The sequence below is a fragment of the Apis cerana genome, linkage group LG6 (assembly GCF_029169275.1).
Source record: "Apis cerana isolate GH-2021 linkage group LG6, AcerK_1.0, whole genome shotgun sequence".
Taxonomy (NCBI): domain Eukaryota; kingdom Metazoa; phylum Arthropoda; class Insecta; order Hymenoptera; family Apidae; genus Apis; species Apis cerana.
The window spans coordinates 12,583,589-12,609,532 of NC_083857.1; the positions used below are offsets into that span (position 1 = coordinate 12,583,589).

Consider the following 25,944-nt stretch of genomic DNA (forward strand, 5'->3'; position numbering starts at 1 on the left):
AAACATGGCAATTATCGACGACGAATTTTAAAGCATTTGAAAAAGTTTTCTTTTTAGAAATAACGGAATATTGTTCTCTCCTGTCTTTTATCCGTTGAATAATCGTATGTTCTCTTAATTATCATCAAGTATCCATTTCCAAATATGAAAAAAGTCATTGGAAGATACTTTTTCCGAAACTTTTTCAAAGCGACGAATTCCTCTGACATTTTCATCACGGCTACGTTCCTTTCTGTGTCTTTTTTTCTTTTTTTTTTTTCCACCCGTACACGGCGTGAAAACACGCGTGCGGTATTCTTAACATTAACGCGCCTATTTGGGAAATGTATGCAGGTTGGATCCCAGGCGTACCGGCTACCCCTTGTACCCGGGATTATATTAGGTCCTTCAGGCTTTCCGCGCGAGTCTCCAACGGAATATAAATTGGGTTGGATACGATAGCGGCGAAACGAAGGAATGGAATAAAATTTGCAACGTCTCTCCGCGACGAGCGCATCGATTTCGATGGAAAAATAAAAGATTCTCGATAATACCGCCCAAATGAATCTTCTCAGATGACATTTATTCGAAGAATTTTCAAAAATCTTCATTTTTGTTCCAATTTCTTTCCACTTACCTCACCATTCTCTCTACTTCTTCCCACCACATAACCAGCCACCCCTCATCCACTCCACGAGCAACCTACGAACTCCGCCACCGCTCTTACCTTATCAACCGCTACTCCAAATCCTACGCTACCCCACAGATCCCCCCAGTGACGCCCAGGAACGAAACTCGGGCCGAAATCCCACCCATTACAAACAATCCCACCGATCGTAGCCGCGCTCGCGTGTTCACAATCCAGCGGAGCGCGGTCACGTGGGACGCCACTTGACTCCTTTATTCGATCCGTGTAAAAAGAAATGTGGACGGGTCGCGTCTAGGTTGGGACAATAAGAAATGGAGAAGCGGGCGGAGGACACGCCATCTCATTGTTCGTGGCACGGTGGTGGTCGTCGCACGTACGCGTTCCCCGTAACGCATTCTGCTTTAAGGCCACCCTGCTCGTAAGCAAATTAGAATGGCGCACGTGGCTCGCATAAGTCGGCTTCGTGTCCGCCGTGCTCCGTCGTGTGGGGCCTCTGGGCGTCGAGCTGGATTTGTAAGGCCACCTTCTCTCTCTCTCTCCCCCCCTGCCCCTTGCTCCAACGGGCTTTTCTGCCCGTGTTCTTCTCTCGCCCAAAGGGCACGAACGCATCGGCAATTACGCCACTTTATTGCTAGGGTTACGCGTCGTGAGCGGAATTAATGCAATCCGCCGGGGTGGGGTGGCCACCGTTTCTTTCTTTTTCTTTTCTTTTTCGTGCGTTTTCCCACCGTCTGGCTCGCGTGTTTTGTTCGAAGATTCTTCATGCACGCCAGCTAATTGAATTCGAGGCTATTAATCGTGCGCCATCTACCACGGTAACATTTAACGCCACGAAAGGAATTTTTTCCCCTTCTCTTTCTTTCTCGATCGAGACAGTATTTATTTATTCTTTTTTCTTTTTTTTAACGGAATCAGCGAGTTCAAAGTTCGTCCCCGAAGTAATATAATCTTCGCTCGTATTTTCACGAATTCCTGCGCGGACGGAACGCCGTGCGAAAATCCAGCAACGAGGCGAGTAAACAAAAATATCAGCACGCGAATAAAAATGTAAATATCGGCGTCGGGAAGGGTTAAGGGATTTTTATCCGGAATGAAATTACGGGAGTGGAAGTGGCGGTGGGGCTGCGTAAATACATTGTAGACGCGGCATAGCGGCGCACCCTCCCTCGATTTGACTTTTATTTATATCCTCGTGGGGATAAAATGGGCATTGCTATCGCCGAGGCCGTCAATTGTGCCCTGTCATCCCTCGTTTCGGCTTTGGCCCGCGCGAAAACGCGCCTCGGCGCAAACAAGTGTCTCCATAAGTGATCATCGCTCCCCCCCTCCCCCTTTAAATTGCGACCATCTCGTACGTTCGCGTTTAATCGACGAGCACGGAGAATTGAGGTGGCCGGCGTGTCGCTAGTGTCGTTCTTGCTCGTGTGGGAATCGGGTGAATTGTACGCGAGTTAGTCTCGTAATGGGGCGCGTTTATCTCTGCGTGTCTTGAACGTGCGGGGTGTGGGTGATAGATTTAATTCTTTTCGCTCGATATTCTTCGTTAGCCGTTGACAATTTTAACAGAAAGGAAGCTGTTCGATATGAATGTATATATATATATATGTTTCTATTGTTTTCTTTATCTTTTCTCTCTGTGAACGTGAAATTTGCATGGAGAATCTTTCGAGAATCTAGATATATTTTTTTTTTGGCTTCCTTGTTTTCCTGTTGGGAATTTTTATTTCTTTATGAGCTTGAGAAAATTGGAATTATTATAAATATTGGAAGGATGTAATGAATTTATCAGTGAGGTGGAATATTAAAATTGGACAAGTAAGAACAATTTGTGAGATAATTATTCGAATGGCGATAAAAAAATATGGAAGAAACGAATTTTATCCGTTCAATCTGCCCTGATTGAATTGGGATGAATTTGAATAAAAAGAAATCGGAACACAAGGCAGCGTTTTCCAATCTAAAAAGATAGATATCAAAATACGTTTCAAATAGATAAATATTTATACGTGCTTTTTTTTTTCTCGTTCGATGTAAAATTTGCATGATGCAAACTGTGCGTGTATGCAAAAAAAAAAAAAAAAAAAAATAGAAACAAGAGGAGAGATAGAAACAAGAATTAATACCTTTTCAATTTCTCGATTGATATTTGTGGAACGAAATCAACGTTAAAAATAAGATATCGATGCTTAATATCGTTATAATAAGTTTACAAACTTAATAAATTTATACACGAGATAAATAATTATCTCGAAAACTCGTCCGGAATTCGTATCTCATACGATACATTCTGAAAAAAAGGAAGAAGCGAGTGAATAAATTTTTTCAGAAAGAAAAAAATTCCATCCAATTAACGTTTTCCAAAAGGAACTCCAGCCGTCCGTATAGGTTAGGTTCGACGATGACGACGACAATTGAGAATCCTTCACCCATGGAAAAAAGTGATAAGTATAATAGAAACTCTTCCTCCGTCTAACCTATAATTCACTATCGAGATCACCAGCCAGAAAGCGCGGAAAAATATCGAAGCCCTGATCTCTATAAAAGAGATCGCTTCTCTATTTTCTTCCTTTTTTTTCTTTTTTTTTTTTTTTCACCCACCTCGTTTCAACGCACTGTTTCAAACGTTGGAATATCTTCGCTGATGGAATTCGCGCTGATGAATGAAAATTGTTCGTTCCGGTCGTATTGAATTACCTGCCTACCTGGCTAGAGATCGATCTACGAGATTAACAGTTCGGATTAAAACAACACCTACGAGAGAGAGGAAGAAAAAGAGAGAGAGAATAATAAATAAATAAATAAAGATAAAAATAATGCGAGAAAAAACGATAAGGTTATTAAAAAAAAAAAAAAAGAAAAGAGAAGAAAAGAAAAAAATAACGCTTTGACGGATACGATTTATACAGCGGCGAAACGAAATATTTAACGATTATATCGCTCGGGACCGAAGCGTATTGTTCGCGCGTCGATTGCGCTCCGCTTCGAACGAACTCGATAGGCGGCTATATTATGCGCTTGATGGGATTCCGCTTCTCCTATAAAAGTCATCTTCCCTCGAGGGGTAAATATAAACCACTTTCCCCGTAGAAACAATGCCGCGGGGCAGAGTAAAAAAAAAAAAAAAAAAAGAACACCGTATATTTTTACCGTCACATCGCCGCGTCTTCGTTCCGCGCGCTCGATTCGCGACGCTGATGCATTTAAAAACGTGCTTTAATGTCGTTTGCTTCCTCGAAATTTCCCGCGACAATTGCCGGGAGTGAACGTAATTTCATCCGTCGCGGAGAAAGTTAGGTTAGATTGAATCGAGCTTACGAATTTATATCCCATTATACTTTCGATTTCCTTAATCTTCGTAATCTATTTATAATATGTATATATGCGATATATGCGAAATTGTATATCTCATCATTCTATATTATATCCCTTATTTTATCGAAGATCAGAATTCCAATAGGAACACGATTGCGAATCGACATTCTTCGTAATCTGCGTCAATTCGTTCTCCTCGCAATTTCTAAAATTCTTCAAAGCGAATGGACGCCGATTTCGTTGCGTTTTCTTCGCCGTGGAAAGTATTGTCGCACGCAACGCGAGGGACACAAGTCGGTCAAATGACAGCTAGTTATAAATCGATCGTTTTCGAGACGGATCAACAACCGGTGCGGCGAAAGTAACGAACTTCCCCACCTTCGATTTGGAGGGAGGGGGGGATGATGAGCAAGCGGCAGGAACGGTTTAATGTGTAAAACTGCATTTAACTCGATTTCCCGGCAAAATGGGTTGGCGCTAATAAGATTCATGCAGAACAAAAGCGGCCATGTAAAACAAGTTACGTGACGTAAATGCGCGATTCGCCGGCAGCTGGCGCGACGAGAGGGCGCTTATTGCAATTTATCCGCGGCCATACGCGGAATTTGCTCGCATATGTAATGCATACAACTATGGGATTCAACGGTATCGGTTCCTTCTTTTGCTCACAATGCTAATTCTAAAATCGATATCGTTTCAATATTTGTTTCTATTTATCCTTTCGCAAGTGTTCTATTTTACACTATTTCATATGTTGCAATTGTTTTATAATTTTTTTTAGTAAAAGACAATGATTAAGAAAAGAGGTTAGAGCGATTGACACAGAGCGTATATTGAGATTATGTATTCCATAAATTTTTTTTTATTGTAATAATTATTTTAAAAAAATAAGAAATATCAGCAATAATGATCAAAGTTTAATAAAAAATCTGTGTAATTTATAAATAAGGTAAAACTAGTTTCTAAATTAATAATATAAATCGATATAACTTAGATTATAAAATTTTATAAATACATTACACTTTATAATATTTTTAACACTTTATAATATCCGGTTTTATCAAATTCTTCTCAATATTTTTTTCAGAAAAAAAAGAACCACTTAATCACAATTTAAGATCCACTTAAGATTCCTAGCTTTCTCTCAAAAAATCTTCATCTTTCTTCATTGGATTGATTTCAAAACGGATGATTTCTTGCAAACAAAAATATATTTTGTCGCTCGATTTTATCCCATCTTATCTCCATATAGCAAATTGTTCGAAAATTTTAATCGAAAATATCCAAAAAAAAAAAAAAAAAAAAAAGAGAAAAAATTAACCAATATACAATTTTTATAAAATTATAATTCTTCCTCATAAATTTTAACGCGTCGAAAGGGAAGACACGACGTCCCTTTCTCTCTTTATCGTTGTTATATCGATCGAAATTATTCCGGGGACGATATTAAAACGATATTGACGCGTTAACCGGCCCGTTAAATCGTATAATCGTTTGTCTCCGACGCTAATTCACCGGTTGCTCGCGACTGCATTAACGAATCGGATCATTTGCAGAGCCGTTGTTTAAGCGACTCCTCGCTCGACTCATTACATTAATGATATTTTATTCCTGTGTGCATCTCCCAATTCTGAAATAGCTCGTCTGCTTTATATTCCCGCCTCCAGCTGGAATTTTTGGGACAACATTGGGGACGTGGGAACTTTCGTCGATGCGTTACTTTCGAGAAAACATTGCGCCAGATTTATTCGTTAATTTTACGCCCGGCAGTTGATCAACTTAATCATATAATTGAAAAGCGACGGTTCGTAATTGTAATAAGCCATTACACAGGGAAGTTGGTAATTTTAACGGATGATAAATATTAAAATACAAACGTATCGATACCCTCGATAAACTTTTGCAAAATGTTTAAAATCAATTTTTCGTTCGTCGAGATTATCAAGGCACACGGTATATTTATTATTTATTATTATTTTTCTTGTTTATCTATTCGTTTATATATAATATCTCGACATTAAGGAAAAGGAAAGAAAGAGAGAGAAATCGTTAATTAAATGTTCGATCAAGCAGCATGTTCCCAAAGACGAGAACACAGTCGCGCCTCTAGCGGCAGTTAGTCCTAACTGAACTCGTTCTGGCACGATAACGGGCGAATTGGTACAGTGTTAAGGAGGCAAAGGGTTCGAAATAACCGCGGCTGATTATCATTCGCTTATCGTTTTCATAATTAACATATTAGAGAAGAAGTTTCGTGGAGGGAGAAGGAGGGGGGAATGAGATAAACGAGGACGAGGGGGAAAAGAGCGTACAGAAGTAATCTGGATGAGGGCCAGAAGCTAATTCCCACAGTTTGAGTTGATGAAGGGAACGAGACCGTTCCAGGGCGAAGCTAGTTAAAGTTCAGCCGCTTCTATTTCCGGTTTTACTCCTAATAGCGGACTCCTACGCACGTAACGTGTGCAAATGTAACGCGCATCTTACGATTCAGTTAGGATATTTTTATCCTTGATTTCTACTAAATTGAATCACCGTTCGTGATGTAAATCTGACGACCGACGGGACGATAATTAGATTTTATACTTGGGTTTGGTTTGCGAAATGATTGGAAATGAGCGAATATGAATAATTCAAAGAAAATTCTAGAATGTGTATTAAAATTAGTAATTAATAAAAGCTCATTTTTAGCAAAATGTGAAAAATTGATGGAAAAATTGGTAGACATTTTATTTTAATGAGGAATCGATGAAGTTGCAGATGAATTATTAGATGAATTTGAAGATAAATGAGAAAGAAATAGGAAAGGAATTGTCCCTTCCTTTCAGAATCGTCTCTCATCCTTTGATAGATCTCGTGTCAGGTTAGAATCAATTATTTCAGGACACACAAACGTCTAGACTTGTATCGATCTGTCTCGCACGATACATCAGCAGATCCTGTACTAATAAACATTCATTAGTCGCCAAATCGATAGGAACCTGAAGATATTGGCAACGTGTACGCTCGCCAATACGGGACAGAGGGGCGCAAAAGCAAGAGACCAATTTGTTGACACAAAAGGGAAAATTCGTTCTCTTTCGAAATGAATCGTCTGATGTACGATGCTTTCGATCGATTTTTAACTCCATTCCATAAATTACACTCGAATTATTCACGTGAAAAATTTTTTCAATTTCAATAGATAAAACTGCAACTACTTATCACAAATTATTTACGAAAACCGAGAAAATTTCTCTGCGAACAATTTATTAACATCCTCATTTTCTCTCAAGATCAGAAATAACATTAGAACAATAGTATAAACCAATTACTATGTCTTGTTACATTGACACATGGGCGTTAAATATCAAAATTTTAATTCCTTGATCAATTTCGTGTCAAAGATATATTTCCAATGCGAACACGACTTAAACCCTTTTCCCAATTCTCCCTCAAACACATACCAAACTTATATAGAAATCAGAAACACCGGCAACTCCTTCAACAACCCTCTCCCAGTAAACCAACGCAACAACAACTTCCGCAGCAGGAAACGCTGCTAATAGCCCGCGAAGCGCGAGAAACGTAGTCCCAAACGGCATTTACGCTTGCCGCTAATTGTACCGCAGCTCGCCAGTCCGCGGCTTCAGGCGACCCGTTCCCCAACTCTATATTAATCCATCCACGCTATCCGCCCGAGAGAGATGGGGCGAGAATGGATGGGTGGAGGGGAGCGGAACAAGAAGCTTCGAATGGAAGCAGCAACGATCGTCGATTAACCACAGGCGGCAGCGGTCGTCAGACAATATCCGCGGCTCTTCACCAAGTACTCTCTGTTAACGATCATAACGCATCATGCAAACCTATAAGGGTTAAAGCGGCGATCAGGATGCCCGGGCACGCATCCCCGTGGATTACCTTCACTGCCTCCTCCCCTCCTCTCCCCCCTCGCCCGCCCCGCTTTGTTTCCATTGGCCGGCCAACGATTTTCGTTGCACAATGCACCGCACGACGATGGTTTACCCTTCGTCGTCGCCGCCATAACTGCCCCTTTTCTATCCCTCCCCTTAAAATCCTGCAATCGAGTGGCAGACTATCGAGAATCAGCCTGGGATCGCCATTATCGTTAATCAACCCGGTGTTTACGGAGTCTTAAGCGACACTCTGTTTGCTCCGCGAACGCAACCGAGTCGCACACTAGCGCCACGCGTTTCACCAACGGGCTGGATGGAATGAAGAAAAACGGTATGGGGATACGGCGGCGAAAGGTGGCATTTTGCGCGGCATAATTGAGTTGTTACGGAGTCGCTTGGGGGAAATCTTTTCGTTGTTATATTGTTCGATCTATCACGCAGGGTTTTATTTTGATATGTGTATTACTTCTAAAGTGCCGCAAATAAACAAACGATAATAAAAAAACGATAATCCTTTCGACGAATGATTGTTAAGCAAAATCGAAGAATCCAATTTCTTGAAAAACGCCTGAAAAAGGATATTTTCTCTGCTATTTAAGTAATGCTTTTGTAATTAGTAAAAACATTTTTGTAATTAGTAAAAACAGAAGTTAATTAAACGGAATATACTCAAATTCTTTCATTATATATCAATTCAAATTCCTTGTTCATTCGTGAAAACTACAAGCATATATATATACATATGATAATCCTTTCGACGAATGATTGTTAAGCAAAATCGAAGAATCCAATTTCTTGAAAAATATCTGAGAAAGGATATTTTCTTTGCTATTTAAATAATGCTACATTTTTGTAATTAGTAAAAACAGAAGTTAATTAAACGGAATACACTCAAATTCTTTCATTATATATCAATTCAAATTCCTTGTTCATTCGTGGAAACTACAAGCATATATATATATATATATACATATATATATATTTTGAAATATCCTGTATCTCTACGCGAGAAGATCTCCCCGAGGAGAAAAAGGTAACCGTCGCGCTCCAGAGATTCCCTGGCGGACAGCCAAACATCCACCAACCAAGAAACCCTCAGACTCAACTGTATCCACTCCATCCATGGACCTAGCCCATCCACCATCCTCTCCTCTTTCCCCTTCCCTCCTTTCCTTGTCTAGCGTCTCCCTTTCTTTCTAGCCTTCCCCCTCCCCCAGCTCTTTACTCGCATCTCCCGCCACCGAAATTCCATTTTCTAACCTGCAACGCCGCCTCTCCTCCCCCACCAAAGCTTCTTGCACGTCCTTTCGGCTGTCACTCCAACTGCTCGCTATCGTCCCGGTTATCACTCTCGTATCCACCGCTTCTATCTGCCCCACGCTTTTCACTCTCCGCTCACTCTCGTTTCCTTCGCTCTCTTCCGTTCCCTCGCGTGGTAGACTGGCGCTTAGAGTTTTCTTCAGTGGAGGGGGAAGGGACTCGATCGTTCTCGTTAAGATGGCGCGTGGTTCGATCACGTGAGCTTGGCAGAGGTCGTTCCGCGCGATGGAATGGAGAGCGAATGGGGAGCGATAAATATCGATCGAACGTTTCGAGGAGGATTTTCGCTGAAAAACAGTTTAAGAAGATTATCTAAACGCGAGTATCGAAGCGATCAGCGCAATAAGATAATTGGTCGTACACGATCGAAGCGGCTCGTGTCATTAACCGTAGTGGTGCATCGACCCAGTTGTTGCCGCGCCATTAACGGGTAATGACACTTTTTTCGAGCGGAACTCGACCGAACTGGATCGGCCGTCGATCGTTCCACCCGTTTGGCTACGAATACCTTCGAAGTTTGAACGTTGCTGCGATTTGAAAGAGCGTCGAGATTTGTAGACTGAAACGAATTTACATTTTACAGATACAAAAATACGGTGAAACTTAATAGACGGTTATTCGATAGAGATGATGACCAATGATGGAAATAATTGATAGTAATAAATCAGGAGTAAATTAGATGAATGAATCTTTTATATATTTATCTGATCTAATTATATGAATTGATTATTCTCGCGTTATTTTCACTCTTTGTTAATTAACGTGGAGAAGAAGATTATTCTAATTTATTTCTAATTTCTGATTTCGAAAAAACAAAATTATTAGAGAAATTAATAATCGAATATCTGTTTTTACTCTCGATCGTTAATTATACAACGTTGTAGAAGGTTAAGTACAAAGACGCGCTCTCTGTCGGCCGATTTTCGAAAGTGAAGCGAATTATCGATCGCAAGAGAGTGTTAAGATGACGAGAGGCAACGATCGTAACAACGGATGTCGCGATTTTTCAGAGTGAAAATCGGCCGGAACACGAAACCACCGACGGAACCGGCAATTTCATCGAGCGAGCTTAAACAGTCACGCGAGATGATTGATCTTCCCTCTCGCTCGATACATTCGTTTTTTGCGAGAAAAAAAAAGAAGAGAAGAAAGGGGGGAAGGGAAAAAAATAGTGTCAATCGCTCGCGATGTTCTGCATCCAATGTTCTGGCGGACAGTTTGATCGATTCGAGGAGCGTGCTCAAACGGAGTACGGTGAATTTCGACGTTTCGAGCGTTGCATTCGGTGTGATATTGGGCGAAAATGGTTCAGAGCTCATTCATATAATTTTTTTCGTGAATGGAGCGAAGAATGATTGGTATTGCATGATGAAAAATGAAAGGAATTTTTTAATGTATTCTGGAATAATTAAAAATCGTAACATTACATCTAGAAAGGTATTCATGTTATTATAATTCTTTCAAAAAATATTCCAAGCGTGTTCAGAAACAAACAAAGTTATATATAACGGTATGATGTATAAAGACATAAATATCGTAAACATCGTTTCCCATTAAAATTTATACACACGCGTACGATGAAAATTTCTTTCGGGCAGATTCGAGTAACGCGTGGCAAAAACCAAATAAACCATCCAAAATATAATAAATATATCATATTCGAGAATACTCGAGTACATCTTTCATCCCTTTTAGAATCGTTTTTCATTTGGCTAATATTTTATAAAAAACACAAACGCGAAACATCCTCTCGCGCATACTTTCCAACTATCAGTGACGATGAAAATGGCGGTGATCAAAGAGAAATATGAAATATCAAAGTATTTTTTGATTGGTTCTATTCTTCGTTTTATCGCTACGAAACTTGCTCGTTTTTAAATGGAATAAAAGAAGAAAATAAATTATATTTCCGGAAACAGAATTTGATACACGAGATAAAATAAATTATAAAAATTCTATTATTTATGAAAAAAAAAACTATGGAAATTTAATTTTTAATCTCGTATATACGTGAAAAAGAAACACGAAATGAAATAAATTGCTAAAATTGAATAAAGTTAGAAGATGGATCGTTGATAAACTGATAAAAATTTCTGTAATAAATAATTTAGAAATTACCTTTCAATAATAATAACCAGATTTTTGATTAAAATACCAATTATTTATTTACCGATTAAAGTTTGTTATACAAGTTTCGATAACTAAAGGCTTATTAGTTGACTAGTTTCACTGCAAAGTGGTTCCCTCTTATAGAAGAACCACTGGAAAAAAAAGTCGAGATTGAAAATCAATTAATCATAGAAGTATTCACGTATCAAACGTCTAACAAACGAATGTTAAAACACATAAAGTTTGAAAGCCTTAATTTTTTTTCCATTGAAATCCTATAAAATGTTGCACACAATTCTGTCACTACATGGTGGAAACTTTACTTTATGATCGCATTGTATCTCTATCTGTCCATCCAATGAATAACTCCGCGAGAAAAATGTCTGGATTGTAGATCATGATACCATTGAATCTTATTATGGAGCAGAGCATGCATAGGACATAACACTAAGTCGAAACTGTACAACCGACTACTAGATGTCGCTAGTAATGTTCGTACGTTCATTCATCTAGGTATTCGTTTCCACCGATTTTCACGCGTGGCGGCGTGACGACTGTTTACGCGTGGAATGGCCGCTGACCGCGTGTCTGGCGCGCAACAATTTATGTTCGATGATACAAAGGGTGAGTAGTGCGCGCGCGCGCGCGTCTGTCACAGTGTCTCTCGAACGCAACGATCAAAGGCTTTGATCTCGACCCTCCGGCTGCAAATGACGCCGTAATTTCAATCATAGCTACGAAGGATTGTAAGGTTCGGATTATGCGTCCTTTAGTCCACCGATCGATCGGTATAACAGTTCTCTATAATTCTGACAATTGACTCTTCGCGTCTTTGCACGCCAACGTACACGTGATCTCAAAGGATGAGGAGAATTCGTGTTTCAACCAACTGTTTGTTCCGTTGCAGTTATTACCATCGAACGAATTATTACCGTGGTACAAACTGTCGAAATTGGAAATGGAATTGAGAATATTATTAGACTCAAGAATCGATTGTAGTCATCGAATATAGTTACTTCACTATAAATTTTGATTTCTTTTTTTTTTTTTTTTGATTTAAAATAATTTAAAAACTGTTAACGTTATTATGGCTAAATATTTTGCTTAATCGTGTTGAATAAAAAAAAAATGGCAGCGATCGTACATTCAGCTCGACGTGTAAAACTATGCCGAGTTGGTAACTACTGCGCGTGATTTGCATAAGCAAATTTTACGCGGCATAAATGTTTCAGCGAGTCGTAAATTGGATTAAGCGGACTCCCCGGAAATTAGCCGTACAGTTTTTAGCCAGTGCAGCGATCCTGCTTTCGCGGACTCGAGTTTGTGCTAAGATCGTGTTTGTTAAGTCAGCGTGCTCGCGCATGCGCGCGCAACATATTTTCTGATACGTAAGTTCTCGCCATATGCAAAAAGAACAATAACGAGATCAGTACAGTGCATACGATTATGCGATTAATATATGTGGATAATCTACATGCAGTGTCGCTGAATATACAGCGAACATTGTGCAAGTAATGATATATAGGATTTGTCACCAAAGTATGCTGATTAAAGATACGAAATAAGTTTGCCACGACACATGGTGAGCCAAGTTAGATTTACTATCTTTTTGACGTTGAATATTAATGGTATCTTATTATAAGAAATGGAATTCTTCTTAAAATATTATCAAGTTTTTAAATAAGTTTGCAAAATATAATGTGTTACGTTACGTAATAAACTTTATTCTCGACTTCCACTCTGTCAACATTTATGAATTAATATCTCGTTTCAACTTTTAGATCGAATCTAATTTCTTGGTGTTCGTAATCGATAAAATTCCGCGATGGATCAATATTGATTGCAAAATATTTGATCTCCGTGATATTAGAAACTGACCAATGCGTATGAACACGATGAGTTGTTGGTAAACACGGGCAGGTTGTAAACATAAGGGAGTACGTGTAATTGCACTTTACAGATCCACCAATGATCCAGTTGCATCGAATAGCTCGTGCAGTTCTTAACGCGTGACTGTTTGTACACACGTGTTATTTGAAACGGTACACGGAATGAGATAAAATCAATATAGGCGTTTATTGTAATATCTACTCAAACAGTAAACAAGATATTTAATTGGGAACATATATTTGATACATCTAGGTCATTGATTCTGACTCATTGTCGGATACTACAATTGATGTAAACACGTGTCTCTAAACTGAAAATTATTTGCAAATTTATAAAAATTCAATATTAGTAAAATTCGTGAATAAATAAAAATATATCTATATAGTACAAAGAATAAATCGATATTCGAAAAAACTATGAACGTAGATTACCAGTTGCAATTCAGAGGTATTTGTTTTTATTCGTAATTTTTAACCTTTGAATTTTTCATCCTTCTGTTTACAAAGTTTCATTAAAATTTGATAGCAACATTTTATAGAATTCCATTGCAAAATATTTTCCCTCATTCCGGAATAAAATTTTTCAAATAATAATATTACATACTTCTCCACAAAAAAAAAAAAATAATCTTCAATCTTGCAATATTTTATTTTTATAAATAATAATTTCTTTTTTAAAATCGTCGTAAAAATCACGAACAAAATTTTTTAAATTAAATATTTCATCTTTTGCAAAAAAAAAAAACTATTTTCGAATGACGTTTTAACGTTTCGATGTATATTCTATGTACATCGTTGTACAGTATAGAAACTTAAGAAAGTCCAAGATGCGCATGCGCTAGTATTTTGCTCTTACATAGTTCGTAAATCCTAGAGATTCGAAAAGAACAATATCGCGACGACGATTCGTCATGCTGGTGTGTACCGAAGCGTGGCCTGAGGATCCGGGAAATTTCGTAAAAATCCTGGAACGCGAGGACAGTGACGAATTGCCGGGCAGATAAAAGGGCGAGAGACGTCTTGAAACAACCTTGCCCCCGGTCCGATGAAGACGAAACTTTGCTGCGTCGAAGCGCAAGAAGGAACGTTAACCTCATTTCTTCTGCTCGCTAATGACTCGCCGTTCAGCTTCAGTAATTTTTTCTTCTCTCGGCCAAACTTCTTTCTTTTCTTCCCTTTCCCATTTTTTTTCTTGTTTGGTTTCAACGTTTGCCTTAATTGGTAATTTCAAGAGGCAACTTGAGACCTGAATTCTTATATTCTATGCTTTGGATACAATGCGAACCGCGTTGTTAATCCAACCTAACCTCATACGTTATGATTAGCGTGTTTTGTATATATCCGCTAACATGTAGAATGGAATAATGTTTGCAAATGAATTTTTCACTCAACTTCTGCTACGATTCATTTATCATTATTCTTTTTTGTGACAAACAGGTATATCACGTGCCGCTTAACCTCATTTCGAGTTCAACGCTTCGAGAAAAGAAATTTTACGCGGGCAATTATTAATTATGTTTGGTGTTATTGACTAATATGTTGAAAGTATTTCAAAATTAAAAAGATACAGGGAAAAAATTACAATGACCGTCTTGGTTCGATCGATGGAAGAACGTCAGTAGGAGTTACATTAGTTATGAACTCATTAACTATACAGATAAAGGGAAGGCGGTTCGCGACGTTCCACCAACTAGAATATGCATGACGTTTCGAGCCGCTGGCTTCTCGGGACTGTGCGCGGAAGAGAGCAGAATTGAATTGCAACGTCAGACTGCCATCGACCGGGCCAGAAGGCTTAAAAATTAACCAGTAGACCCGGATCTCGATGCGCTAATATGCGTATCGATGCAGATTTGGTGGCGCTGTGTACCGTCTTCGCTCTGTTGTACCGATACAGTTTGTATAACGACGCGGTTGATCAGATAAATTTTGTTTTTCTTTTTTTTTAAGGGAATATGAAACAACATATGCATGGAAATAACACGTGAGATATGTATAATAAATATCAGAATTCTATTTATGGTATAAGTAGACGTGGAATATTGAAATAGGGTAAATGAAACATTTATACTGACTGACGATATTTTCATAATTTTCTATGAAAAATAAGTATTTTTCGTTTGCAAGGTGATGTTAGGTACAATAAAAATTGCTTTAGATAATAATAGATAATAATAATAATAATGCTAATAATAGTATCTATAAAAAAATCTAAACTATAAGCGAAATAGTAAATACGTTTCTAAAAATGTTTACCACGCGTAAGCCCGTAAGCAACCATGTACAACTATAATTCGTGTGTAAAAGTCATGCTACGAGTCGTATCTAATAAATTCAATTATCTCGTAATGGTAACGCGGGTCAAGTTGCTAGCAAGATCAGCCGTAGCTTTTGCTGCTTGTCCTGCTAACAAGACACTAGTTACGAGGTCATTACTTTTACTTGCTCGTTGTTAATCTATAACGATGGAAACGCGAGAAGGTTTAAGCCGATTTCCTTTACCTCGTTAACCGTTTTCGTTACGTATCAATTGAACCAATAATTCAACATCATTATCTATCCTTTCCTCCCAATAAACAACCCGAAAAAAATTTAATTCACGAAAAGCTTCGTCGAAAGAAGCGAAGTATTCTCAAATATTCATTTTTCCTATCTCTTCAAAAATATTAATCCCTTTGTTTCATTTTTACGACCTCTCCCAAACAAACAAAATTCTTCGAATTCTTCGAAATGTTTTTAACATTTTATAAAAAAAAATCTCTCCAAAATTCATCGCGTACCAAAATCAAACATCACTCCGTCAACATCCCCAAAACTGCAACAACCGAATTAATTACAACACGACGGATTAAGCACGTTTCCATTTATTTGTTGCAGAGTACTTGATGTCGGGGAATCCACGCAACTACCCGGCCCGCTCCCCAGGGGTCGCTTCCACTCCGACCGTAACCAGGTAAGCGAGCATAGATACGACGAATTTTCCCGCGCGAGATCTCGATCGGAAGCGCCATATCCTGACGCATCCATATTCCAACAGGCAATAACACAGATTTCCGCGTAAGCCAGATCACGTAAGCGGATTTTTCGCGCGGCGGCCGACAAATCCGCGAGACTTATCGGTTTACCTAGTTGCCGGATTTCGCGTGGTTGAATTAAGCCGCGAAAAATCGACCGTGCTGTTGACTCTGCCTCGTGAACGCGTATCCCTCCCCGCCCTCCCCCCCACTTCTTCCCTCGCAGACCCGAAATCAACGAACTCTTCCCCGTTTTTTTGCATATCGTGATCGCTATAAATCGAGGCGATACGATTTTTTTTCCTTTTTTTTTTTTGCTGGAGAGTGTGTAGGAATTTGAAATTTGTGTAGGGGGCGCGAGTTGTGCGCTATGGGCAATCGATTATAACGTGGTATAGGTTAGGTTTTATTTGTGGTTTCGATTCGGTCGGAGATTTCTTGTGATTTCGTGGAATTAGTTTTTATTCAGTTTGTTAATTTATGTTGTTGGATTTAGAATTTTATGAATTACACGAATAAGAAAAAGAAGAAGAAGAAGAATGGTATAAGGAAGTTTCGTTATTGGCTCGTTGGCGCGATATAGGTTAAGTTTTATTTATTTTTGCGTTAAGATATCTTGTAATTTCACGGAATTAGTTTTTATTCAATTTGTTAAGTGGAGTTTCTTTATGAATTTTTATAAATAAGTATATTTATAACATTGAAGAATATATTCTTAGAATATTTATTCGTAAGAAAGTCTCGCTGAAAAACGGTAAAGAACACTTGTCGCTGTGAAAGAAGTTGCTCTTGATTTATCGAAATACTTTTTGAATCCCACGTTAAGAAGTTCAAGAAGTCTCACGTTACTTATATACATTCTCATCACTTTAATTTCGTCAATTAATCTCGTAATCATTTTAAAATATTCGAAATGATATATATATATATATATAAACGTCACGATAAATAAAAGAATAACACGATGAATTAATATTATTAAATCGAGACAAAAATAATACTTTGAAAATAATGAATTGCTTCGCTTAACGACATTTTTATACGACTTTTTAATATAAAGTTAAATGAAACATCATATTACCAAATTTAACGCTGTGCACACATTCGATCCTTGCTTCGTTCAACATTGGGCCAGCCAGCATTAACGGACAGGATATTAGCGACGGGAAAACAGCGGCATCGAACCGCAGAAGTGCCATTATCCACCGCGAGGCTGTCGTTTAATGCCTCTCTAACGATTACAAATCTTCAACCGGCCACTTTCGGCAATTAGCGAGTCATTAACGGTTCCCTGAGCTCGCGTTCGAGGCCGGCCAATAAAATTGGCGCGGCAATTTCGAATTCGCGCGACAATTCTTGCAAATTCATGGCGGGCCTGAATCTCGTGGTGGAGGGCGAAAAAGTTGAGGATATTCAAATCAATCGGTTGAATGGAGCGCGAACGTGATCGGAAGAGCAATAACCGCGGACAAAATGGCGGCCAGGGGCGAATGATTTCGAAGACGTTTCAATTCAAATGAGGACGAACTTTTAAAATATTTAGAACGTCGTACTCTTTCCTTCTCCTTCATTTCGCCGCCCCTTTTCCTTTCTTTCTTTTTCCGTCGTCGCCAATGCACGCGAAATATCGAATTAGACCGCTCCTTCATTCCGCGTCGTTACTTTTATTGCGGTGTGCCCGAGCGTAACGAGTCCATCTCTCTGGATAGGTTTTCTTTTGGACACTCTGTGCAAATAATGTCTGAAAGAAAAGCATTCGTAATTTCGCATCACGTACTGCAAGTAAAATTTAAATATGGCGGTATTTAGATACATCATTATGAAAATAAAAATTCGTAGAAGAGTAATGTACAAAATTGAACGTACAGGTGACAGATTTAATAATTTAAAGAGTGATGTTTGATGGTTTCTGGTTCATTTTTTCCCTCCTCTCCTCTCTCTTTATAATTCGTCTCTATTCGATATTTTACGAAGTAATCTGGGAACTCGATTTCCTATACTGAATAATACTCTTTGATCAATCGATATTGGAATTTTAGATTTAGAATATTCGTATACAATGCGTTAAAAGCAGAGAATTTCCGGTCTTGATGTTTGGTCGAATGAAATATCGTTTCAACGATAGATTCGAATTTTATTATTTACTTGCAAACCCAATTATTATAGCCATACAAGTTATTATATATCTTTTCGTAAAATAACGCGTTAAATCTCGTTTTTTCAATTAATTATTATTTCCATTATAGCATATACGAAAAATAGATCTAGATTGGATCTTGAGAAAATTCGTCACGAAAGAAACATTGTACAAACTTGTGTACAAATTCCACGTTCTTATTATTCCCTTATGATATTCCCAAATGAAAGAGTAGCGGTCCAAGAGGAATGAATTCGCACGACGTTTTAAGTGATATTTAAGTGCGACTTAATGGAGTTATACTCACTGGGTTAAGCGAATGCAGCGTGAAACGAGGTCACAGCCGAGTGATTGCGAGTAAGCCTGTTTAATCGCTCGATTTATGCCATTTTCTTTTCCGACGAGAAAACTGGTAGAGGGCACGAAAAAAAAAATTGCCCCGTTCCGTTTAATTAAATCGCTATTTCAATCGAAAAAATATTGATTCCCGATTTTTCGGGCAAAATTTATCGAACAATCGACGTTTATATTCTCCCTTCGTGTTAAATACGAATACGAAAGAATTTTTCCTATTGTTTTTCTTTTTTTTTTTTTTTTTTTTTTAACAACCGCGTTATTAGATAGGCTTAAGTTTTAAAAAAGAGGGCAATTATTACACCACGTTTTTCCTTGATAATCAATTAATTGCTCGGTAACTGGGGAGAGCAACGATAATTAGGTAGCTACCGTGCATATCTGCAAAGACAAACATGGCCAAATTGAACTAAATAATCGTTACCAATAATAACACGTAGCATAACATGCAACTCGAACGAACCGTGTTCCCTTCCCCCTTCCTCCTCCTTCTCACTATGCACAAATCGAATATTTTTGCCCCACAATATCTCCGCGTTATACGATCCCGGAGCTTCACCAAAAACCATCCACGAAAAGCATTCTCTGGTCAAATTAAATTCCATTCCTTCGAGCGATATTCGTAAATCGAGTAAAACGCCATAAAAACATCGGCGAATTTGTGGCCCCATCTGTGGGCCGAATAATTCCAAGAGCGATCGTAGAACTCCTCTCCCTCTCCTCCCCCCTTTCTCTCCGTTCAACCACGAAAAGTAGTTCGGCCATCGTCGAACAATGCCAACCTTTACCCCCTCGCATCCTCTCTCTCTCTCCCTCTCTTTCTCTCTCTCTTTTTTTTCTCTTCCTCGGAGACGCGTTCCAGCCTGGGTTGAAACATCACCAGAGGAGAGGAAAGGCCATCCGTGTCACCGGAAACGACGGGTCAGCGAGACGGAAGGTACTCTGTTGCTGAGGCAACCGTGAGCCGAAAGGACACACGCGTGGCTCTCGCCAAAGGTTTCGCCTTTCTCTCTCTCTCTTCTATCCGCCGGACGTAACCTCTCTCACTCTTTTCTTTTTTTCTTCTTTCTGCCACTCTCGGATGTGGATCGTTAACGATGCGCTCTGTTGAAAGCGGAGGAGAGACAGAGAGAGAGAGAGAAAGAGAGAGAGAGAAAGGGAGAGTGGTAATGATTAGTGATGCTCTGGGAGAAGGGTCGTTTTTGGTCCTCGCGTTTTTGATACGATAAAAGTTAGGATAAGTCTCGAAAATGAAGCTGGACACGAAATAATCGACTCTTAATCCTCGTGCAGTTGGAATAATGGAACTGAATGTTACGTTTAGAAAAAGAAAGGAAAAGAAAAATATGAGCGAGAGGAAAAAGATGGAATATTTTTGGAAATATAGCTTAAAAAAATAGCGTTTATTGTTTTATTCTATATATACTTGATTTACTTTTGCTATCTTAAACTTTGCCTTGTTCTTTACGAAAACGTAAGATCGAAAGCGTAATTTCCGTCGATGGAACTGCCCTCTGTATCGATACGATGGAACGAAAACGATGTCGGTTGGTGGCACTTATCGCTTATTAACCGAAGCAATTCCGCTAAAAGAACCGTCATCCGCACTCGATCGAAAGGAAAGCCTCTAGCTCTTCTCTTTTTCCCGATCGTTACCGCACTTTATCCATCTGCTCGTTATCTTTCCTCTCGAGATTCCTGATTGGCGGAGCCTTTCGAAAAACGATAACAAAAAAAAAAAAAAAAAAGAAAAAAAGAAAAAAAAGATGATCGTTATTGGACGAACAGAAGAAACTGGTATCTGGAATAAAGAACCGTTGTTTCGCTTTGTTTGTCGCGATTTATTTCGACGTTATAAATATAAACATCGTTGTTTCATCATTTACGAGTCTATATATAAAGTTTGATTGATTAAAAAAGCTTCGAAGAGTTTCTACTTTAATCGATCGATAAACCCCTTCTTCCCTTTTACAAAAAAAAAAAAAAAAAAAAGATTCTCGTGATTTTCTTCCTTTCTCGTCCTGATATTTTTTGATATCGATACATTCGGGATATATTAACGAATTTTTAACGGCGGAATATTTAACATAATTAGAAGGAGGGAGATCTGTGTACCTTGTACTTTCAATATAAATTGCAATTCAATATAAATAAACGATATTCGCGCACCACCACTACTACTACTACCACGTATAGAGAGGAAAATTTTCAAAAAATATTTTCAGTAATAACAGAATACATATGCGATGATATTCATGACGTTCAAATTTGAAACGTAAATAACTGGAAGCGAAGCACAAGCATCGGCCGCAATGAAACTCGCTGAATTCACAATTTCGACATTGCAAACATAGCGCGGTATAATATTTTCGGAACAAATAACGTTACACCTGTTCGACCTGTGGACAAAAGGCCGCGACGGTACACGGTGGACCACCGTGGTATCGAAAGGGAACGACGATCGACGTGTTTTACGAGGGAGATGGTGGAATTATGAGGCGCGACGATAAGGCTTCCGAAAGATTTATCGTGGAACACCAATGTAACCACGGTTTACCTTCCTTTTCTTTTTAATCGACCCCCTGCACGTTGCACATTCCAGTGTGAAATCTTGCGTGATTCAACGGTGAGAAATTTCTTCTGTTATCCCGGTAAACGAAATTTTACGAAGTAATATCATCGAAGGAAAGTATTAAAATAATGTTAAATTGTATAAAAAGAAGGATCGATTTGTGTAAATTATTTAAAATATAACGTTATAACTCTTTGAAATGATTCCAGAAATCGAAATAAACACAAGAATTTTTGAAGCCTATCTGTAAAGTTACAATAATAATTACTTAATAATTATTAAGTCTCCAAAGGTGAATATATTAATATATTATATATATATATATATAATCTTATATATTGTCTTTAAAAGATTTTATTTCTCTATAATCTTTGAATTCGTAATTAAATATTTAATAATTCCAACAATCGCCTATTCCTTCTAAAATTTTGGTCCCTAACTAGTTATCAAGGGGTTAATTCCCGGCAGACGTCTTAATCTCGGTTTCAATTCACGCGACTCCCTCTTCTATCACTCTATCCGTCTCCCTCCTCTCTTCTCTTCCCTCTTCTTTTCGAGCTTTTATGCTTGCCTCGAATGGAGTAACAAAAAAAGTCTTACGCTTTTCACGAGACGCAAAACGCGGCTGGACCCTTATTTTTCTTCCTCCTCGCCGTCGTTTCCTCATCCCTACCTCTATTACCCGCAAGACGGAGTGGGGGAAGACGTCTGTTGGGTTGGTACGCTCGAAGAAACACGACCGTAATTGCGTTACAATATCCTCGTTGTCGTCGTCGTCGTTGTTGTTATTGTTATTCCGTGGGATTGTAATGTGTAATTCAGGCTCGCTTGAAATTCGTCGGGGTAATTGAGCTGAATGTGGCATTGTGGCTTGTATGGAGAGAAAGAGTTTTTAATGTACGCGCCTAAGTTTCCTTTTTTCTCTTCCTTTCTTTCCTTTTTTCTCTTTCTTTCTTTCCTGTTTTTTCGTCGGTTTCGTTTCGCAGTGGAGTGAGGCGTTTGGGGAGGGACGGGGTGGAGAGACGGGCAGGTTTGTTACTTCTAAAGGTGGAGGAGTTGGGTTGATTGCGATTCTTTGAAACTTTGATTTCCACCATCCTTGGACAGGTTTACGACTCGGTAATTTCCGTCATTTAGAAGTTGGTAAATAATGTACAACAGCGTATCCTTGATTAGCCCGTGGGAGGAAAGTTTTTTTGATTTGCCGATTTTGAAAATCGAATTAACGATCGTTCCATCGATTCGAGAATTGTACGTTCCAACTTTAAATTGTTACGATCATATTTAAATGTTCTTCCACTTTATTACTCTTGTAATAAACTTTTACGAGCTCAAAAAAAAAAAAGAAACACTGTCTCTCGTAAGATACAAACGTGAGATGATCTTATACGTATTACTGTCGAGAGAGAGAGATATATAAAACAAGTCGTAAATTCGATCTGCCGTAAATTCAAATAGCATAAGATGGCATATCTTATACACTACATATTTTTTCATTACTACGATACGATAAAGTTTCGTTACAATGATCGTATCCAATTTTCATCGGACTATTTGAATTTACTACACCCACATATTGCAATAAAATCCATAGATACATCTCTGAGACTGATTCGAGACAGTTATGTAAAATCTAACCTAACCTATCAAAGACCGATATAATTTCGCTCGGAAATTTTTCTTAGAACAAAATGATTTCGAAATTCTTACCAATCAAACGTCCAGATTAAAATATTTCAACGTTAAAAAAGAAACAGACTACTCTTCTACCAGAGTGTACTATTCACGAATGAGGTCTGTGAAAAAGAAGAATGCCGGCGAACACGACAGTGGCCGGTGTATTAATAAAAATCCGTGTGGCGCGCATGCGAATACGGGGAATGGGTCGCGTGACACCGCGTGATACCGTCGGTAATATTTTTCCGGACGGCGGCAGCCTCTTGGCCGGTTTACACGGCACCGTGCCCGTGTAAAATTTCACGCGTAAATCCGCGACAACGGAACGTAATTTTCGGACGTGGCCCATGATCGATATCCAGATAGAGACTGGGACAGATCGTAAAAATCGTAAAGGCGAGTTCTCGCGTGCTTATTGGTCAAACGATGCCAACCTATATGTGGACATTTTAGATTTAAACGGTATTTATTTTGCGTCGATAACGTAGAGCGTGCCGCATTGAAACAAGGAAAGAATATACAGGTATATGTGTATAAGCAAGACAATTGACAAATGACTTTAGAAAAAAATATGTTATGCCTGTTTAATTCGGCTGTATTTTTCGAGATATTTTTGTTCCTGTCTTATTGATTTAGTTTTAATATAATTTCTTTAATTTTTCAAATACGTAAATGAAATTTTTCACATATACTTATCTTACAAAGATCCGAATTTAAAAGTTGATTCTTTTTTGATTATGTTATTTACTAGTTATAAAAAAATGTTACAAAAAAGATTCTGCGAATATTTTTTTAGTGATTTTGTCAATATTAAATATCAATATAAATATTAATGTAGTATAGAAAGATATATGTAATGATCTCTATTCTATTTAAAAAATTATATTATAAAATTAAAAGGGAACATAAAATTTGGATTTATTTAGATTTACATTTATTTAGTTTTACTACAATATAGATTCTCTTTTCTATTTCATTATAATAAATTGAACTTTCCTGAGAACTTTTTATGTATAACAAAAATTGAATAAGAATAACAAGATTAAAATTATCTAACCTGTTATTCTATATTACAAATATAGAATAATATATTACTGATGTTATTGATTTGACGTTTTTCAGATCTGGGATCGCGTTGTTTTTCGCTTTGCGCAATTTTCTGTCATATTGATAATTTAAACTCGTAATTAAAATAACTTTCGCAATCGTTAATTACGTGCCGTGGTACAATAAAACTTCTTCAAAAAATTAACGCGTTGACGGGTGCAGAGGTCGTCGAAAAACGGAAATACAGAAATATGTGTGAAATATTTCTTTTATTCTCCTTTATTTTTTGCATCGATGAGAAAATTACTGCATCGTGTCAAGGAAAGAGTCGAACGTTGCAAAGTTGGCTCACAGATTGTCAATCGTCATATTAGACTGATAAAAATTGTGAAATTGTTATGCATCAAAGTATCTAATGTATTTGTATTTGAAAGATTTTTATAGAAGATAAATTAATTATACGATCATCCTGTATACATACAAGTCGTGCAATAGAGATTCTATTTTTGCACACAGGTCATCTATGCGCCAGAATTTCTCGATTACACAGGTAATTGCGACATTGCGTGTGAGATGCACCTTGATCGAGCGTCACGTGGTGGTCGACTGGCATAAATCCTTTTTCGACGTTGGGGGTAACTGGGGCGGTCGTTACCGCGGCTCAAAAATTTTCGAATACAGGAATTTGCATCGAGAGTGACGGCGACGTTCAATAGGGGGCGCACGTTTTCGTAAACAAATTCATCAAATTGAAATCGAGGAAACGGACAGCGGCGTGGAATTACAAATCCGTTTGGAGACGCGGAAATGTGTTGGGATTTATAACTCACTTGTTTGAAATTGTGATTGAAACACTTTGATTCCATATTAGTAGCATCAAAGTTGGTAAATATTGGAAATATTGATTTTTAGATGAAACGTAATAATGTGAAAAGTTAATGGTATTATAAAAAAATTTAAATAAAATATTATAATAAAAAGTTCCATGATGTAATTCTTTTTTCGTTTAATAATTTTGAATATGAAAAGATTAATATGAAAGAATAATAAGGGAGATAGAACGAATAAGATTTTTTTTAATGAAAATTATTAACTATTAATAATATTCATTAATTAGTACGAATATTGGCAAAATGGCTTTTCATTATGTATGATTAAAAAAATACTTGGAAAAGCGTTAAATTAATTACGATACAACCAAGACGAGGATAATTTAAAATAAAATACAAAAAAAAAATATATTAAAGTTTATTTTTGAAAAGATGTATTCTAGTAAATCATGTTTGAAAACTTGTCAAGTACACGTGAATTTGGTCATGACTGGATATGACTGAATAATTGACAGGACATTCTACGTGTGAAAATAAATCGAAAATATAGAAATAAAATTTTTACAAAATAAATATCGTCTATAATTAATTTTCGCGGCAATAAAAAAGAAGTAATGTAATAATGAATTCGCTTATTTAATCATTTTATAAAATTATAAAATATTCGCACAAAAAAATATTTCAATATCCGTTCTATTTGCATATCATAAAATATATTAAAATTCCAGAAATTAATCTCAGTCTTCCATGGTATTTTCCACGAATCTGACGATGTATCGACCAAATCATTTCCGCCAACGCCAAAATTTCAGTCAAAGCCACTACGTCACAGTTAATACCTGACGTTTATTATCAATGGGACCAGCGAATACTTTGAACTGTCCTCTGATTCCCGCTTTTCTGGTTTCGACTCTGGTTTCACGTCCATAAAATTCACTCTTTCTCTGTCTATCCACGACCATAAACATTAATCTGCTAAAACACGTGCATGTCTGCCTAATTATAATTAATGGTATTATAATAATGGTTAATTACAATTTATGCAAAAACTTGTTCAATAATAGACGACAAAAGACATCGTCGACTCGAATGTCAATGATAGTTTAAATCTTTTAAGCGACGATAATTTATCTTGCGTCTTTAATTCGAAAATACAATTTTC

At 37.7% G+C, this 25,944-nt stretch overlaps 1 protein-coding gene and 1 long non-coding RNA gene across 8 annotated transcripts in view; both read left to right on the top strand.

The window, feature by feature from the left end:
- LOC107993946 (teneurin-a) overlaps window positions 1-25,944 on the top strand; it is a 628,759-nt gene that overhangs the window by 419,562 nt on the left and 183,253 nt on the right. For all 7 annotated transcript variants that reach the window (XM_062076384.1, XM_062076386.1, XM_062076385.1 and 4 more), the window contains one exon: window positions 16,029-16,104. In XM_062076384.1, the coding sequence (XP_061932368.1) occupies window positions 16,029-16,104 (76 nt within the window). The remainder of the gene's footprint in view (window positions 1-16,028; window positions 16,105-25,944) is intronic.
- LOC133666284 (uncharacterized) lies at window positions 23,303-24,933 on the top strand. The gene is made up of 2 exons (XR_009830234.1): window positions 23,303-23,428; window positions 24,469-24,933. It is a non-coding gene; the product is annotated as an uncharacterized LOC133666284 (long non-coding RNA).